This window comes from Salmo salar, chromosome ssa02, assembly GCF_905237065.1.
Source record: "Salmo salar chromosome ssa02, Ssal_v3.1, whole genome shotgun sequence".
NCBI classification, from domain to species: Eukaryota; Metazoa; Chordata; class Actinopteri; order Salmoniformes; family Salmonidae; genus Salmo; species Salmo salar.
Genome location: NC_059443.1, coordinates 83,045,273 through 83,064,278, shown reverse-complemented (window position 1 = coordinate 83,064,278; position 19,006 = coordinate 83,045,273). Strand labels below are relative to the sequence as shown.

The 19,006-nt window shown below is 41.0% G+C and overlaps 1 protein-coding gene across 2 annotated transcripts; it reads right to left on the bottom strand.

The window, feature by feature from the left end:
• Window positions 1-490: 490 nt before the first annotated feature.
• On the bottom strand, window positions 491-12,665 carry LOC106564489 (gastrula zinc finger protein XlCGF17.1). 2 transcript variants are annotated; one of them, XM_045711073.1, is made up of 2 exons: window positions 11,831-12,311; window positions 491-2,101 (listed from the first exon to the last, which is right to left on the bottom strand). In XM_045711073.1, exons 1-2 carry the CDS (start codon window positions 12,039-12,041, stop codon window positions 1,497-1,499), a joined length of 816 nt encoding a protein of 271 aa, XP_045567029.1. In that variant the 5' UTR covers window positions 12,042-12,311; the 3' UTR covers window positions 491-1,496. The 2 variants fall into 2 exon arrangements, 1 of the variants encoding a protein (XP_045567029.1); XR_006762794.1 differs by having other exon boundaries at window positions 1,850-2,104; window positions 11,831-12,665.
• Between the last annotated feature and the right edge of the window lie 6,341 nt (window positions 12,666-19,006).

Below are 19,006 nucleotides of genomic sequence, written 5' to 3'. Positions count from 1 at the left end.
CTGAGATCAATTTCGAGTCTGAAAGCAAAGGGTCTGAATACTTGTGTAAATAAGGTATGTCTTTTTTATTTTTAATACATTTGCAAACATTTCTAAAAACCTGTTTTCGCTTTGTCATTATGGGGTATTGTTTGTATATTGAGGATTTTATTTAATCCATTTTAGAATAAGGTTGTAACGTAACAAAATGTGGAAAAAGTCAAGGGGTCTGTATACTTTCCGAATGTCATTTAAACAAATGTTTTCCCGCAAATCGGAATACACTCCCTTATCTGATTGGTCAAGTAGGCGGGCCTTCTGACTTTGACTGTGGTAACTTTTACATTTTGTGAAAAACACTTAAAACGCTACTCTTCTGGCACCGAATGATCGATCTGCACCAAACTTGATATGTGGCATCTATGGCCAAAGGTCTCTAAACACCCATGTGGACTGTCACATAAAGCCATATAAATCAGTCAAGGATATTCGTATTGTAACAACATTTGCAGACACTGTCAAGACTCAATATATTAAAGAACATTCATATCAACTACACGGTGGTGCTATAATGGGCACATGTTTATATCTCTTTATCTGTTTGACTCAGAGTGCTGAAATTTGGCACACATGCTCAGGGATATGAGTCTAGCTAACCCCAAAAATATCTCAGAGACCACTGGCCTAACTTTGACGTAACTTGGGTGAATGATGAGTTTTTCCATAGATCCGGCATTTGCTAAATTACACTGATTGGCCAAAGGGGGCGCTGCATCATTCATGGGGGTCAACATGTTTACTGTTGTTATTTTTCTATTCAGTTCAAATCGCCATAAATTTAGCATCTGAACTGTGCATAAGGCAATTTCATATTAATTCAAGTAGACTAACAGATAATATTAAAATGAACAGACTAGGTCTTTACTCCTCCTGCATGGTGTAACAATACATAGATGTATATAATGAACGTCCACTAGTGGCTAACACAGTTGAAAGATATGAATATTTTAATCCAGAAAAGTATGTTGCATTAATCAAATCTGTGTTTTCTCATGGTGGAATAATGGGACGTTTAAAACAACTGGGAAAGTCGGTGCTCTGTACACACACGTACACATGGATGTTGTGTTGTAGATATGTGGTAGTAGAGTAGAGGCCTGAGGGCACACTCTTAATATGTTGTGAAATCTGTTATGAATGTATTGTGATGTTTTAAAAATGTAGAACTGACTTAATTTTGCAGGACCCCAGGAAGAGTAACAGGGATCCATAATAAATAAAGGCTTGTGAAAGGCTACATACTTATATAATTATGTACATTTTGCAATATGAAAAGCATATGACGAACAACAGAGGGTTTATACTTGTATCAAATCAAACAAAGCTCATCATCAAAACCCAATAGACATCTGATATTAGACATGATCATGTCTCTAAACGAAACAACAGGAACCTTATTCTGGTTTCATATTTACAATTTGATTTCATGAGGATTAAACAAAAACACAAATTATAGGTCAAAAACACAAGTCAGAACACAACCTCTCTATTTTCTCATGTGATTTCAGGTCCTCTAACTGGGAAAATGCCTTTCCACAATGAGAGCAGTGGTATGTCTTCTCCTCCTGTGTATGTATTCTTTCATGCTTATTCAGGTGCCTTAACCAATTAAATCTCTTTCCACACTGGGAGCAGTGGTAGGTCTTATCCCCTCCTGTGTGTGTCCTGTCATGCATAATCAGGGCTTCTAACTGGGTAAACCGCTTTCCACACAAGGAACATTGATAGAGCTTTTTTTGTGTGTGCATTCGCTCATGCGATTTCAGAGTCCCTAACCACCTAATACTTTTTCCACAATGGGAACAGGAGTAAGGCTTCTCTCCAGAGTGTATTTGCTTATGACTTTTCAGGTAATCTAACCGAGTAAAACACTTTCCACACTGGGAACAGTGGTAAGGCTTTTCTCCTGTGTGTGTTCTCTTGTGTGATTTCAGTTGCTGTGATCGGATAAAACTTTTTCCACACTGGGAGCAGTGGTGAGGTCTCGCTGATTTGGATGTCTCTGGGTCTGGTTCCCCTGAATGACTCTCCCCGCTGTCAGAGTGAGAGTCTGGTCGCTCTCCTGCTAAAGACAAACAAATGATTTAGTTAAATACTAAACAGAGCCTTGAATAAAACCTCCATGTGATAAACTATCTTCCTATGTGGTTTAATGGGCTGTGTCTGTGCGCCGGGTTCAGTTATTGTTATTTTCTTTTGACCCGCCTAGACGCACTAAGAATATCCCAGGCAAATCATGATCTGTTGAATTGTTTATACTACGTCCCTATTAAACAGCGACTGGACAAACATTATTAGGTTTAACATGTATTTATTTGTATTTCACCATAATTGGTTTTGTTCAGTCGATTATCCTCCTTTTCTAGTCCAATAGAATTGATTTGATATTTAGATTATGTGCCATTAGAACAGAGGGAGCCCTGTGGACGGGCCTTTAGAACAGAGGGAGCCCTGTGGACGGGCCATTAGAACAGAGGGAGCCCTGTGGACGGGCCATTAGAACAGAGGGAGCCCTGTGGACGGGCCATTAGAACAGAGGGAGCCCTGTGGACGGGCCATTAGAACAGAGGGAGCCCTGTGGACGGGCCATTAGAACAGAGGGAGCCCTGTGGACGGGCCATTAGAACAGAGGGAGCCCTGTGGACGGGCCATTAGAACAGAAGGAGGAGGTTTATATCAGCTGCGACTTGGAGGGTCCCTTGGGAAATGTATTTTATTATAATTTTTTTTACATATTCTATGCTGATATTGACTACATCTATTTACTTTAAAATGGGATTGTACTACATAGTAATACCTACTATTACACATGTACTATGTAGTAATACCTACTATTACACGTGCACTATATAGTAATGCCTACTATTACACGTGCACTATATAGTAATGCCTACTATTACGCGTGTACTATATAGTAATACCTACTATTACACGTGTATGCTGATATTGACTATATAGTACTACTTACTATTACATGTGTACTTATTCCCTCCTGATTCCGAGAATCTTCTGACCGGGATTTCTGGAAAACCAGGGAATTTATGGAAAGTTACCAGATTTATGCAATCCTACTTCCTATGAGTTTTAACCAGACTAGATCCCTCCATAACCTGAGTTCAGAACATTTGAGGTCAGGTTTTCAGAATATTTCCAATATTTAAAAAACACTTGTGTTCATCATAATAATAAATATACACTGTATGTGGACACCCATTCAAATGAGTGGATTCAGCTTTTTCAGCCACACCCGTTGCTGGCAGGTGTATAAAATCGAGCACACAGCCATGCAATCTCCATAGACAAACATTGGCAGTAGAATGGCCTTACTGAAGAGCTCAGTGACTTTCAACGTGGAATCGTCATAGGATGCCAACTTTCCAACAAGTCAGTTCGTCAAATTTCTGCCCTGCTAAAGCTTCCTGGGTCAACTATAAGTGCTGTTATTGTGAAGTGGAAACGTCTAGGAGCAACAACGGCTCAGCCACAAAGTGGTAGGCCACACAAGCTCACAGAACGAGACCACCGAGTGCTGAAGCACGTAGCATGTAAAAATAGTCTATCCTCGGCTGCAACACTCACTACCGAGTTCAGGAGCACGCTACCTGCCCCAAAGCATAGTGCCAACTGTAAGGTTTGATGAAGAAGGCATAATGGTCTGTTTTTCATGGTTTGGGCCCCTTGAAGGGAAATTGTATTTCTAATTTTTTTTACCCCCTTTTTCTCTCGTATTTAGTGATTTCCAATTGGTAGTTAGTCTTGTCCCATCGCTGCAACTCCCATACGGACTCAGGAGAGGCGAAGATCGAGAGTCATGCGTCCTCCGAAAACATGACCCTGCCAAGCCACACTGCTTCTTGACACACTGCTCGCTTAATCCAGAAGCCAGCCGCACCAATGTGTCAGAGGAAACACCGTACAACTGGCGATGGCATCAGCGTGCATGTGCCCTGCCCGCCACAAGGAGTCGCTAGAGCGCGATGGGACAAGAACAACCCGGTTGGCTAAACCCTCCCCTAACCCGGACGACGCTGGGCCAATTGTGCGCCGCCTCATGGGTACCCTGTCGTGGCCGGCTGCGACACAGCCTGGGATCGAACCTGGGTCTGTAGTGACTGCGATGCAGTGCCTTAGACGCTACAGCATACAATATCATTCTTGACGATTCTGTGCTTCCAACTTCGTGGCAACAGTTTGATGAAGGCCCTTTCCTGTTTCAGAATGACAAAGCCCCCGGTGAACAAAGCGAGGTCCAGGCTGAAAGGGACAGCAGCATGTAGTATTATACATCCTCCCTTGTGGACATGTAATGATCAAAACACTTCAAGTTTTCAAGTTGATAGAGAGAAGTGGAGTTATTACAGTTTAATTGAAGACAATTCTTTTTATTTTTAACAAAGATGGAATTTTATTTAATCTTGATTTTTTTATTCGTTTATCTTTACTCAAACGTACGAGAGACAGACATGATTTGAGTTAATGGACTTTGAGTTTGGCGTCGATCAGATGTTTGGTTCATGAGAAGATATGGCGGAGGTCATAGGTTCATGAGGCAAATACGTTCACTATGATGAGAAACACTTGTACCAAGGTTCTTGGTTGTACATCAAACAGGGTGGCGGGCTGAACCTTCTACTTTGAATGCTTCTTACAGTGCCACCTATGGGCCAATCTGTGACTTTTTGGTGTCTGAGTAGTAGTGCTGACATACAGTACTTCAATATTGTTGAAGTATACTTTTTCCAAACAATCGGGCATTGAGATATTTGCAACAAGTGCAAAAGAATAATAAAGAAAAATATTTAGTTTGTTTTATTTCACCTTTATTTTAGTGGGGAGTCCCATTGAGGTACAGATCTATTACAAGGGAGCCCTGATTCACTGCTACTTATCACCACTAACAGTAGAGCTTCAAATCTAATCTATTACAAGGGAGCCCTGCTTCACTGCTACTTATCACCACTAACAGTAAAGCTTGAAATCTAATCTATTACAAGGGAGCCCTGCTTCACTGCTACTTATCACCACTAACAGTAAAGCTTCAAATCTAATCTATTACAAGGGAGCCCTGATTCACTGCTACTTATCACCACTAACAGTAGAGCTTCAAATCTAATCTATTACAAGGGAGCCCTGCTTCACTGCTACTTATCACCACTAACAGTAAAGCTTCAAATCTAATCTATTACAAGGGAGCCCTGCTTCACTGCTACTTATCACCACTAACAGTAAAGCTTCAAATCTAATCTATTACAAGGGAGCCCTGCTTCACTGCTACTTATCACCACTAACAGTAAAGCTTCAAATCTAATCTATTACAAGGGAGCCCTGCTTCACTGCTACTTATCACCACTAACAGTAGAGCTTCACATCTATTTTTGTTTCATGGTTATGTCATGGTTAGAGGCTGAGTAGAGCTCTATAATAATAGATAATGTCATGTTTACAGGCTGAGCAGAGCTCTATAATAAATAATGTCATGTTTATTGCCTGCGCAGGGTTCTATAATAATATACCTTACGAAAATATAAACAACACGTAAAGTGTTGGCCCCATATTTCATGAGCTGAAATAAAAGATCCCAGAATTGTTCTATACTCACAAAAGGCTTATTTCTGCATCTTTCTCTGGAGCGCACGGGGCAAGAGGAGTGGCTCGCTCATTACAGCAGCAGGCCCCGGTGAAACAGGGGCAGGGCACACACACTTTCACTACAGGAATCATGAGGATAATGCACTTTACTGTTTGACCAAATCATTGTTTTAGCCAACCCAAAAACGTTTTGAGTGAGGTGACAATGTAGAAAGTGTTCTTTTTACGTTTAGTCACTCTTTCCATTGCATTCGGTCCATGATCTTGGCTGTCTAACTGACGACAGAGTCAAACGTAGGTCTCTTTGCTGATGCTGCGGTTGACTTTGAATGTGAGTTTGTGTGAACTTAGCTCAGCCTATCAGAAAACCGAGCTGGCTCATCTAGGTAGGGGGACCTCAGCTCAGCCTATCAGAAAACCGAGCCGGCTCATTTTGTTAGGGGGACCTCAGTTCAGCCTATCAGAAAACCGAGCTGGCCCATCTAGGTAGGGGGGCTGGCCCATCTTGGTAGGGGGGTAGGCTATTGCCCACTGATCAGCCAAAGGCTCATTATAGATTAGTATAACAGAGAAAATAGCTCTCACTTGACAAAATATATATATTTTCCACCATAATTGCTCTTGGATCACTAAGATTCAGATCTGTATTTATCTATTTCATAATAATTGTTATTTTTATGTACACATTTGGATAAAGAACAAAATGCACAATCAATCATATTAAGACAACATTACGTAGTATCCGTTTTACTGAGACTAATATTTCCTAAATATTGGTGCATTACGGTACCATCTTGGTAGGGGGGCCGGCTGTTACCCACTGATCAGAGATTCAGTAACCCAATACATCATCAGCCTGTACTGATCTCTATCAGAGATTCAGTAACCCAATACATCATCAAACTGTACTGATCTCTATCAGAGATTCAGTAACCCAATACATCAAACTGTACTGATCTCTACTAGAGATTCAGTAACCCAATACATCATCAGACTGTACTGATCTCTATCAGAGATTCAGTAACCCAATACATCATCAGACTGTACTGATCTCTATCAGAGATTCAGTAACCCAATACATCATCAAACTGTACTGATCTCTATCAGAGATTCAGTAACCCAATACATCATCAGACTGTACTGATCTCTATCAGAGATTCAGTAACCCAATACATCATCAAACTGTACTGATCTCTATCAGAGATTCAGTAACCCAATACATAAAAACTGTACTGAGTTCTACTAAAGATTCAGTAACCCAATACATCATAAAACTGTACTGATCTCTATCAGAGATTCAGTAACCCAATACATCATCAGACTGTACTGATCTCTATCAGAGATTCAGTAACCCAAAACATAATCAAACTGTACTGATCTCTACTAGAGATTCAGTAACCCAATACATAAAAACTGTACTGAGTTCTACTAAAGATTCAGTAACCCAATACATCATAAAACTGTACTGATCTCTATCAGAGATTCAGTAACCCAATACATCATCAGACTGTACTGATCTCTACTAGAGATTCAGTAACCCAATACATCATCAAACTGTACTGATCTCTATCAGAGATTCAGTAACCCAATACATCATCAGACTGTACTGATCTCTATCAGAGATTCAGTAACCCAATACATCATCAGACTGTACTGATCTCTATCAGAGATTCAGTAACCCAATACATCATCAAACTGTACTGATCTCTATCAGAGATTCAGTAACCCAATACATCAAACTGTACTGATCTCTATCAGACGTGGATAAGTGTAGTTCTAAGGTATTGTAGATGTATTTCTATGTTGAATAGGATTCTAAGGGAAAATGGCATAACATGATATGCCTTTTAAGTATCTAAATATGTGGGATATGGACCAACAACTGGGATATCTAACAACACTATAGGTAGGTGTTATAACAGGTGGGATATCTAACAACACTATAGGTAGGTGTTACAACAGGTGGGATATCTAACAACACTATAGGTGGGTGTTATAACAGGTAGGATATCTAACAACACTATAGGTAGGTGTTATAACAGGTGGGATATCTAACAACACTATAGGTGGGTGTTATAACAGGTGGGATATCTAACAACACTATAGGTAGGTGTTATAACAGGTGGGATATCTAACAACACTATAGGTGGGTGTTATAACAGGTAGGATATCTAACAACACTATAGGTAGGTGTTATAACAGGTGGGATATCTAACAACACTATAGGTAGGTGCTAAAACAGGTGCGCATGTCAAAATGGGGGGATATCCTTCTTTAAGTGGCAGTGTTGCTCTTTGCGGAAACACAAACTCCAGATTGTAGGGTGTAAAAATCCTACAGTTAGGGGAAAAATAAAGATTTCTGGCTCCCAGGTGTCTTTTATACAGGTAACGAGATGAGATTAGGAGCACACTCTTAAAGGGAGTGCTCCTAATCTCAGCTTGTTACCTGTATAAAATACACCTGTCCACAGAAGCAATTAAATCAATCAGATTCCAAACTCTCCACCGTGGCCAAGACCAAAGAGCTCTCCAAGGATGTCAGGGACAAGATTGTAGACCTACACAAGGCTGGAATGGGCTACAAGACCATATCCAAGCAGCTTGGTGAGAAGGTGACAACAGTTGGTGCGATTATTCGCAAATGGAAGAAACACAAAAGAACTGTCAATCTCCCTCGGCCTGCGGCTCCATGCAGGATCTCACCTCGTGGAGTTGCAATGATCATGAGAACGGTGAGGAATCAGCCCAGAACTACACGGGAGGATCTTGTCAATGATCTCAAGGCAGCTGGGACCATAGTCACCAAGAAAACAATTGGTAACACACTACGCCGTGAAGGACTGAAATTCTGCAGCGCCTGCAAGGTCCCCCTGCTCCAGAAAGCACATATACATGCCCGTCTGAAGTTTGCCAATGAACATCTGAATGATTCAGAGGACAACTGGGTGAAAGTGTTGTGGTCAGATGAGACCAAAATGGAGCTCTTTGGCATCAACTCACCGTGTTTGGAGGAGGAGGAATGCTGCCTATGACCCCAAGAACACCATCTCCACCGTCAAACATGGAGGTGGAAACATTATGCTTTGGGGGTGTTTTTCTGCTAAGGGGACAGGACAACTTCACCGCATCAAAGGGATGATGGACAGGGCCATGTACCGTCAAATCTTGGGTGAGAACCTCCTTCCCTCAGCCAGGGCATTGAAAATGGGTTGTGGATGGGTATTCTAGCATGACAATGACCCAACACACACAGCCAAGGCAACAAAGGAGTGGCTCAAGAAGCACATTAAGGTCCTGGAGTGGCCTAGCCAGTCTCCAGACCTTAATCCCATAGAAAATCTGTGGAGGGAGCTGAAGGTTCGAGTTGCCAAACGTCAGCCTCAACCTTAATGACTTGGAGAAGATCTGCAAAGAGGAGTGGGACAAAATCCCTCCTGAGATGTGTGCAAACCTGGTGTCAGACGTTTCTTGTAGTTGGCCCTCTGTGATTGCCAACAAGGGTTTTGCCACCAAGCACTAAGTCATGTTTTTCAGAGGGGTCAAATACTTATTTCCCTCATTAACCTCTTACATCTAGACGTTCCGCTAGCGGAACACCTGCTCCAATATCCAATGATGGGCGTGGCGTGAATTACAAATTCCTCAAAAATCCCAAAACTTCAATTTTTCAAACATATGACTATTTCACAGCATTTTAAAGACAAGACTGTCCTTTATCTAACCACACTGTCCGATTTCAAAAAGGCTTTACAGCGAAAGCAAAAAATTAGATTGTCAGCAGAGTACCCAGCCAGAAATAATCAGACACCCATTTTTTTAAGCTAGCATATAATGTCAAAAAAAACAAAACCACAGCTAAATGCAGCACTAACCTTTGATGATCTTCATCAGATGACACACCTAGGACATTATGTTATACAATACATGCATGTTTTGTTCAATCAAGTTCATATTTATATCAAAAACCAGCTTTTTACATTAGCATGTGACGTTCAGAACTAGCATACCCCCCCGCAAACCTCCGGTGAATTTACTAAATTACTCACGATAAACGTTCACAAAAAACATAACAATTATTTTAAGAATTATAGATACAGAACTCCTTTGTGCAATCGAGGTGTCCGATTTTAAAAAAGCTTTTCGGTGAAAGCACATTTTGCAATATTCTGAGTAGATAGCCCAGCCATCACGGCTAGCTATTTAGACACCCACCAAGTTTAGCCCTGACCAAACTCCGATTTACTATTACAAACGTTTGATTACCTTTGGTGTTCTTCGTCAGAATGCACTCCCAGGACTGCTACTTCAATAACAAATGTTGGTTTGGTCCAAAATAATCCATCGTTATATCCAAATAGCGGCGTTTTGTTCGTGCGTTCAAGACACTATCCGAAGTGTAAATAAGGGTCACGAGCATGGCGCAATTCGTGACAAAAGATTTCTAAATATTCCATTACCGTACTTCGAAGCATGTCAACCGCTGTTTAAAATCAATTTTTATGCCATTTTTCTCGTAAAAAAGCGATAATATTCCGACCGGGAAAGCGTGTATACGTACAAAGAGAGACAAAATAAAAGCATGGGATCCCCTCAGGCACGAGCCTGAGTCTCACAGTACTGTAACCAGCCACTACCCAAACGCGCTACTGTTTTTCAGCCAGAGCCTGCAAAGCCACGATTCAGCTTTTTGCCGCCTTCTGAGAGCCCATGGGAGCGTAGGAAGTGTCACGTAACAGCAGAGATCCTCTGTAATGGATAGAGATAATCAAGAAGGGCAAGAAATTGTCAGACAGGGCACTTCCTGCAAGGAATCTTCTCAGGTTTTGGCCTGCCAAATGAGTTCTGTTATACTCACAGACACCATTCAAACAGTTTTAGAAACTTTGGAGTGTTTTCTATCCAAAGCTAATAATTATATGCATATTCTAGTTTCTGGGCAGGAGTAATAATCAGATTAAATCGGGTACGTTTTTTATCCGGCCGTGAAAATACTGCCCCCTAGCCATAACAGGTTAAAATGCAAATCAATTTATATCATTTTTGACATGTGTTTTTCTGGATTTTTTTTGTTGTTATTCTGTCTCACTGTTCAAATAAACCTACCATTAACATTATAGACTGATCATTTCTTTGTCAGTGGGCAAATGAACAAAATCAGCAGGGGATCAAATACTTTTTTCCCTCACTGTAGGGTTTTTACACCCATATTTATTGACAACCCCTACTTAATCAGATAACTGATGGTTTACAAAATAATCTATACATTAGGTGAAAGCAGTGGTCCTAGTAAATAATGAAAGTTACCAGCACAGCACACCCACTGACGATACATTAGAATTAGCTTATTATCATTACTGAAATGAAGGTTCTCATTACCGAAACGGGCCTAAAAATGATGCGGTAAAGAGAAATGTGTGTTTTAGTAATGAGAGGCCCTTAGCTTCATCTGGAAGTAATAGGAGACCGACATTATGAGTCAGCAAACTATTGACCACATCACTAAAGCCCATGCATGTCTCCATGTTGGTAAGGTAATGGTTCTCTAAGTGTTGACCACATCACTAAAGCCCATTCATGTCGCCATGTCAGTAAGGTAATGGGTCTCTTAAGTTTTTCTCAAATTTGAACTTTTTGGTCATTTTGGTATTGACAAGGTTAAGTGTCATAAAGGGGGTGTTTGAGAAAAGACCCTCATTCTGAACGCATATAAGTGAAAACTGTTAAATAACTTGTGCTCATCTAAGGACTACTCCACTAGATGATGCATCATGGGGGGGGATAAAACTTTATACAAACAAATATTGGAGTTTTTACAGAAACTTGAACAAGTGTTATGGTAATGAGAAATATGTCCACAGACACTTTATGAGAATCACCTCTTTCCCCACATTATTTAGAAACCTAATTTCAACTGTCCAGTGTTGCACATTATTTATTTATATAATAAAATGTTTAACAAATCACTTAATTTCAATAGCTCATTCACAATGTGACCGAGAAACCTAAAAACAATTTAGGATTGTTCACAGGGTAGGTTTTCCCATAGGATTGTTCACCCTATGGTTTTCCAATAAAGTACTTACACGTTTTTAAATAAATATTTGAAACTTTTACATTTCAATAGCTGGTTTTCAAACATGTGACCTAGCAATATTCAAGGACTGAAGAGTTTGTGCCCCAGTTTTTAAGACCTTACTTACTGGTTTTACCCAGATCTCCCGTCTCCTCTTCCTCGCCTTCCTCTTCTTTCAACGTGAAAGTAATCTCCCCCTCCTCTTTCACTTCGAAAGCTTCTTTCACTGTAACTTCTTTCTCTTCTTCTTTCACTGTAAAAGCCTCATCTTCTACTTCTTGTTTAACTGTGAGAGCCTCCTCTTCTTTAGCAGGAGTGGAGTAGTTTAGTGAACTCATGGCCGGGGATGTTAGCTAGCTAGCTACTTAGCATTAGCGATTAGCGTAGTGCACAACTAATTTGGCAAGCCAGCTACCTGATAAACAACGTAAATAATACATTAAATGGACCAGCAAGTAGACAAAACAGAAGTATGTTTAAAACACAGTGACTAATGTACATCAAAACAGCCTAAAAACATTTAATGTTTTCGGCTACGGAGGTGGCCGACTAACTGTTGTTCCTGTTGAAGAAGTGTCCCGTCCTCTACATTAGACGTCACACTGGCAGTATCGCCTGAAATATGCACATCGCCATCTGCTGATTGGAGTGGGTAACGCAGTTGATAATACTTTTTTTTGGGGGGGCAAACATTTGTTTAATCGAAGTGTAATATTATATGTAAACGTACAAAGTGAAGCGTGTGTTGATGGATTAGTGCAGATTTTTTTGAAATAATTTAAATACCGTACTACACAACAGTAGTAGGCCTGATTATCAACAATGACGAGACATCTACAGCAGGGGTGGGTACCACAGTCCCCGGGGGCCTGATTGATGTAACACTTCTTCTCCATCCCTATCAAACACAGCTGATTAATCAAACTGCATTCTAAACTGAAGATCCTGATTAGGTGATTATTGGAGTCAGGTGTGTTAGTTGGGGATGGGGCAAAACTGTGACACCAATCAGGCGCCAGAGGACTGGAATTGCCCCCCACCCTTACAGGGAGGAGGTGAGGGCCCTAGCGGATTGGTGCCAAGAAAATAATCTCTCCCTCAACGTCAACAAAACGAAAGAGTTGAACGTGGACTTCAGGAGACGGCAGAGGGAGCTCAACCCGATCCACATCGACCGGACCGCAGTGGAGAAGGTGAAAAGCTTCAAGTTCCTTGGCGTACACATCACTGACAATCTGAAATGGTCCAGACAGTGTGGTGAAGAAAGTGCAACCCTCCAGGACACCTAAAGTACCTGGTGTCACAGGAAGCCCAAAAAGATCATCAAGGCCATCAACCACCCAAGCTACTGCCTGTTCATCCCGCTATCATCCAGAAGGCGAGGTCAGTACAGGTGCATCAAAGCTGGGACAGAGAGACTGAAAAACAGCTTCTATCTCAAGGCCATCAGACTGTTAAATAGCCATCACTAGCTGACTACCACCCAGTTACTCAACCCTGCACCTTAGAGGCTGCTGCCCTATGTACATAGACATGGAATCACTGGTCACTTAAAAAATGGGAAACTAGTCACTTTAATAATGTTTACATACTGTTGTACTCACTTCATATGTATATACTGTATTCTACTATATTTTGGTCAATGCCACTCCGACATTACTCACCCTAATATTTATATATTTCTTAATTACACTCTTTCACTTTTAGATTTGTGTGTGTGTGTATTGTTGTGAATCGTTCGATACTACTGCGCTGTTGGAGCTAGGAACACAATCATATCGCTACACCAGCAATAACATCTGCTAAATATGTGTATGTGATCAATACAATTAGATTTGATTTTACAGCGCATCTGCATTAGCATTTAAGCCATAGTTCATGCAGCGCTCTATCGCCGCACCAAACAGAAATATATGTCACTTTCTCTTAGGAAAGATTAACGATAGAGTGGGCTGTCGACTCAAACTGAATTATTCCACTGTTCTGTCGTTCGCTACATACTTCAGTCTGAGCCTGACATCATTGAAGTCGATTGTGGTGACGTCAAAATGAGGGGTGTTACCAAGGACCAAGGTCCTTCTCCCTTGATTGCTCAGTTCGGCCGGGCGGCCAGGTCTAGGAAGAGTCTTGGTGGTTCCAAATTTCTTCAATTTAAGAATGATGGAGGCAACTGTGTTCAATGCTGCAACATTTTTTGGTACCCTTCTCCAGATCTGTGCCTCAACACGATCCTGTCTCGGAGCGCTACGGACAATTCCTCCGACCTTATTGCTTGGTTTTTACTCTGACACGCACTGTCAACTGTACGACCTTATATAGACAGGTGTGTGTCTTTCCAAATCATGTCCAATTAATTGAAACAGGATGCACCTGAGATCAATTTCGAGTCTGAAAGCAAAGGGTCTGAATACTTATGTAAATAAGGTATGTCTTTTTTATTTTGAATACATTTGCAAACATTTCTAAAAACCTGTTTTCGCTTTGTCATTATGGGGTATTGTGATGTCATTATGGGGTATTGTTTGTATATTGAGGATTTTATTTAATCCATTTTAGAATAAGGCTATAATGTAACAAAATGCGGAAAAAGTCAAGGGGTCTGTATACTTTCCGAATGTCATTTAAACAAATGTTTTCCCACAAATCGGAATACACTCCCTTATCTGATTGGTCAAGTAGGTGGGCCTTCTGACTTTGTGACTGTGGTAACTTTTACATTTTGTGAAAAACACTTAAAACGCTACTCTTCTGGCACCGAATGATCGATCTGCACCAAACTTGATATGTGGCATCTATGGCCAAAGGTCTCTAAACACCCATGTGGACTGTCACATAAAGGCATATAAATCAGTCAAAGATATTCGTATTGTAACAACATTTGCAGACACTGTCAAGACTCAATATATTAAAGAACATTCATATCAACTACACGGTGGTGCTATAATGGGCACATGTTTATATCTCTTTATCTGTTTGACTCAGAGTGCTGACATTTGGCACACATGCTCAAAGATATGAGTCTAGCTAACCCCAAGAACATCTCAGACACCACTGGCCTAACTTTGACGAAACTTGGGTGAATGATGAGTTTTTCCATAGATCCGGTATTTGCTAAATTACACTGATTGGCCAAAGGGGGCGCTGCATCATTCGTGGGGGTCAACATGTTTACCGTTGTTATTTTTCTATTCAGTTCAAATCGCCATAAATTCAGCGCCCGAATTTCATATTCATTCAAGTAGACTAACAGATGTGAAAATGAACAGACTAGGTCTTTACTCCTCCTGCATGGTGTAACAATACATAGATGTATATAATGAACGTCCACTAGTGGCTAACATAGTTAAAAGATGTGAATATTTTAATCCAGAAAAGTATGTTGCATTAATCAAATCTGTGTTTTCTCATGGTGGAATAATGGGACTTTCAAGACAACTGGGAAAGTCAGAGCACTATACACACACGTTCACATGTATTTTGTGTTGTAGATATGTGGTAGTAGAGTAGAGGCCTGAGGGCACACACTTAATATGTTGTGAAATCTGTTATGAATGTTTTGTAATGTTTTAAAAATGTAGAACTGCCTTAATTTTGCTGGATCCTAGGAAGAGTAGAGTGGATCCATAATAAATACAAATAGAAAGGCTTATATAATTATGAGAGAGAATAAAGTAGACAGCATCAGTCAAAATCGTGATTTATTACCCTTTGTCTGGATGACGCGTACATGCCCAAATAAGGGCACCCGGTCAGGAAATCCTGGCGGGAAGGTGTCACGTGGTTAGGGCCATATAGTTGCATCCTGTTTTGTCACATGTTAGTGTGTGTTATTTTATATCTATATTGCATCTATTCCTTTGAAGTTGTCATGATGATTGATGAGTAGGGACCTCATTGAACTGGGGGGGTTGTGTTTGAACATTTCAAAGAGGATGACCCCACACCCCACCTATTTTATTGCTCTTAGGGTTGTTGTCTATGAAGTAGGAATGTCCGGGGGGGGATTGTGTTGGAGGCAGACGCATTATAAATAAGACCCAGAACAACACATGCGGCCTCAGAACACTAAACAAGATTTTTAAAATAAACATGGATTTTGGTAAAGCAGTGATGACCGTAACAACGGAAGCAGGACCGCAGCTGAAACATAGAGAAAAGGCCCAGTATAAAGCAACAATATACGATGCGCCAAAAAAGCGGTTTCTGAAAGATCAAGTGATGATGTCTAATGGACAGCACTGGGGGTATCAGTTTGATTACCCGGCCTGTAGAGTGAAACTCTATACCGTAGCCGAAGGTGGACAATATACAGACCAGACTTTAGGAGTGGACTACGGGGTTGAAGACTGGTCCGTTTTTCATAAGGTTGTGTGTCCCGAACTGAGAGTTATCACAAAGGGGTATAGCTTGTTCACGGGCTACGAGACCCGTTGGGCAGGTACCCCAGAATCCTCAGGAAGAGTATTTCACAGGGTGAAAATACAGAGAAAGAATGGACTTCCTTGTGGCTGCGTGGAGTTCTATATGAGCAACGAGGAAACCCGCAACCAAAACATTTGTGATGGTGGCCTGACTGGGGATTTCAGGTTGCGCATGCTTATTCCTTTTAAAAGTTGGGATCTAATGGAATTGAAAATGTTACAGTTGTTGGACACTGTTTTTGTACAGAACAAACAGTGGCAGAGCATTGTTCGGCTAAGGAAGTGCATAATATATACGAATCCTGAGGATTATGATTCAAAGGAACCCCAAGAAGGGTCATCCTCAGAAGGGTCAGCCCCCAAAGAAAACTAAGTACGTGGCTGCGTTAACCACGCCCTGACCCCCCCAAAGGACTGGTTCTACAATAAAAGGAGGTCCCTTAAAGCCTCCACTTCTTCATTTCAGCATATACCATGGATATTCCTACAACATACCAGGACTCCGATAAGTCATGGGGGCCAGACCCTAAGGACTCTATGCCTCGCAGCCAACCATTCTACTCCCCCCAGCCAAGACCCCCGACACCCCCTACATGTACACAGCCTGAGGATGTGTTTGATGGGGTGGTCAGTACTATTTTTGTGGACACCATCAAGGCCTCTGTAGCCACACTTTTAAACGTGGTGATTGTAGAGTACATACAAGAAAAATGCATCGGTTGTGAGATCATTCACCCCAGTCAGCGCCGACATCCGTGTTTATACAGGCCCCGAAGATACTATTTCTTCAACCATTTTGAGGAGCTGGTGAAAAGACTGTGGTCCTGCAGGTTTATACCTTCGCTGGTCAGAGCCCTGGAGTCTATGGGTCTTGTGCCATCTATTCCCAGAGTTTACGGGGTAACCAAGGCTTTCCTACATGAACTGAAGGAGGTGATCTACATCCACGAGAAACTCAAAGAAATTCGACACACCCTGGTGGACGACAACAAATACAGGGAGGCTGTGGTGGAGGACGTGATGACTTTCTGGCTCAACAAAACCCCAGAGACCGAGTGACAATACACATTTGTTATTTAGATGTAAAGCAATGAAGAACTATATACATAAGATGTTCGAGAGAATAAATATTTTTTTTATTTTGAGAGAACTTACATTGTTCACTTTATTTTCAATAATTTGATGCATCACATTTGTATCGTTCTACACAACCCATAATACAGCTAATGTAGAGTGTGTGCTAAAAATGGAGCAAATCATGAATCATGTACGACATACAGGCGAGAGTCTACAATGGACACAACTGGTCTCATGTCTTATGGATGATTCTGAAGAACTAGAAATAACCTTGTCTAAGATTTTACTTTATATGTTTGAAACACCGTTTAATTGTAACATATATCATATTTGTTGTTTATATACTTATATAGCGGGTGTGTGTTTATAAAATTCAGTGACACAAGCCTGTAAATCTAAACCAAATATGCTTGGATTGTTGAGAAAACGGGGACAAGTATCCTGCAACGAATCCTGAATTGTCTGTATACGTAATACTTGATCTTTGCAAAAATAAAAATACAAAATGAAAATGAAATGTTGCCGTTATTTGAAAGTGGCTCATTAACGTTATTGTACCTCAGAGAGGCAAGAAGGATGGCGGAGCAGATGTTGAAAAACGTGTATTATACCCCCTCTAACCCGGGGTCTTATGGGGGTAAGGAGCGTTTACAGAGAGCTATAGCCAAAGAAACAGGTAGCCGGTTAGGCATTGCTCAAGTGAATGAGTGGTTAGCCGAGCAGGATACTTATACTCTGCATAAACCTGTACGAAAACAATTTCCAAGAAATATAGTTTTTTCTACTGATCCCTTGTCCCAGTTTCAGGCGGATCTATGTGACATGCAGGCACTTGCAGATAAAAATGATGGAAATCGATACATGCTAACGATTATAGATATTTTCTCTAAAATGGCATTTGTAAGGGTCTTAAAAAATAAGAGCGGGGCAGAGGTGACCAGGGCCTTTGACGCTATCTTGAAGGAAGGAGGAGTCCCCGAGAAAGTGCAGACTGATGGCGGAAAATCATTTTTTAATAATACTTTTCAGAAACTCATAAAGAAGCACAATATAGTATATTTTGCTACAGGCTCGGATTTGAAAGCTTCAGTTGTTGAACGCTTTAACCGAACTCTGAAGGAGCGGATGTGGAGATACTTTACAGCTCACAACACGCATAGATATATCGATATAGTTCAAGATTTAGTAAAGGGTTACAACTACAGCTACCATAAGAGTATAAGGATGAAGCCCGTAGAGGTCTCTTCTGAAAACTCTTTTCAAGTCTTTAAAAAATCTGTATGGTTTGTTCCCCCTTCGCCGTAAGAAAAAAAAAAGATTTTAAATTCAAAGTGGGGGACTTGGTACGTATATCCAAGTTGAGGGGTGTTTTCGACAAAAAATATGAGCAAGGTTACAGCGATGAGTTGTTCACCGTTACCAAATGTCTACCGCGCATACCCCCTGTCTACAAGTTAAAAGATTATGACGGGGAGCTTATATAGCGGGATCGTTTTATGAGAAGGAACTACAGAAGGTAGGTAGTACAGATGGGTAAAGACAAAGTCTTTCACGTGGAGGAGATTCTAGATCATGAGAGAAAAGGGTAAAAAATGGGTGTTGGTCCGTTGGAAAAACTGGCCCCAAATGTTCAACAGTTGGGTTTTAGAGCACGATGTGGTGGAGGCATCGGGGGTTAACTTAAACCCTCGGGCATGATAAATACAACGTCATTCGCGTGTACAGATGCAGTGCATCATGGAACACAGCGGCTTCTACCTGACCCTCCACAGTAATGCGTCAGCACATATATATCGCAATAACCA

What these genes read in the sequence shown, in the direction of transcription:
- LOC106564489 (XM_045711073.1), bottom strand. Translation starts at nt 12,041, where the DNA reads ATGAGTTCACTAAACTACTCCACTCCTGCTAAAGAAGAGGAGGCTCTC. An exon ending in GGGAGATCTGGGTAAAACCA is followed by an intron (nt 2,102 to 11,830) that starts GTAAGTAAGGTC and finishes TGTCTTTAGCAG; the next exon opens with GAGAGCGACCAGACTCTCAC.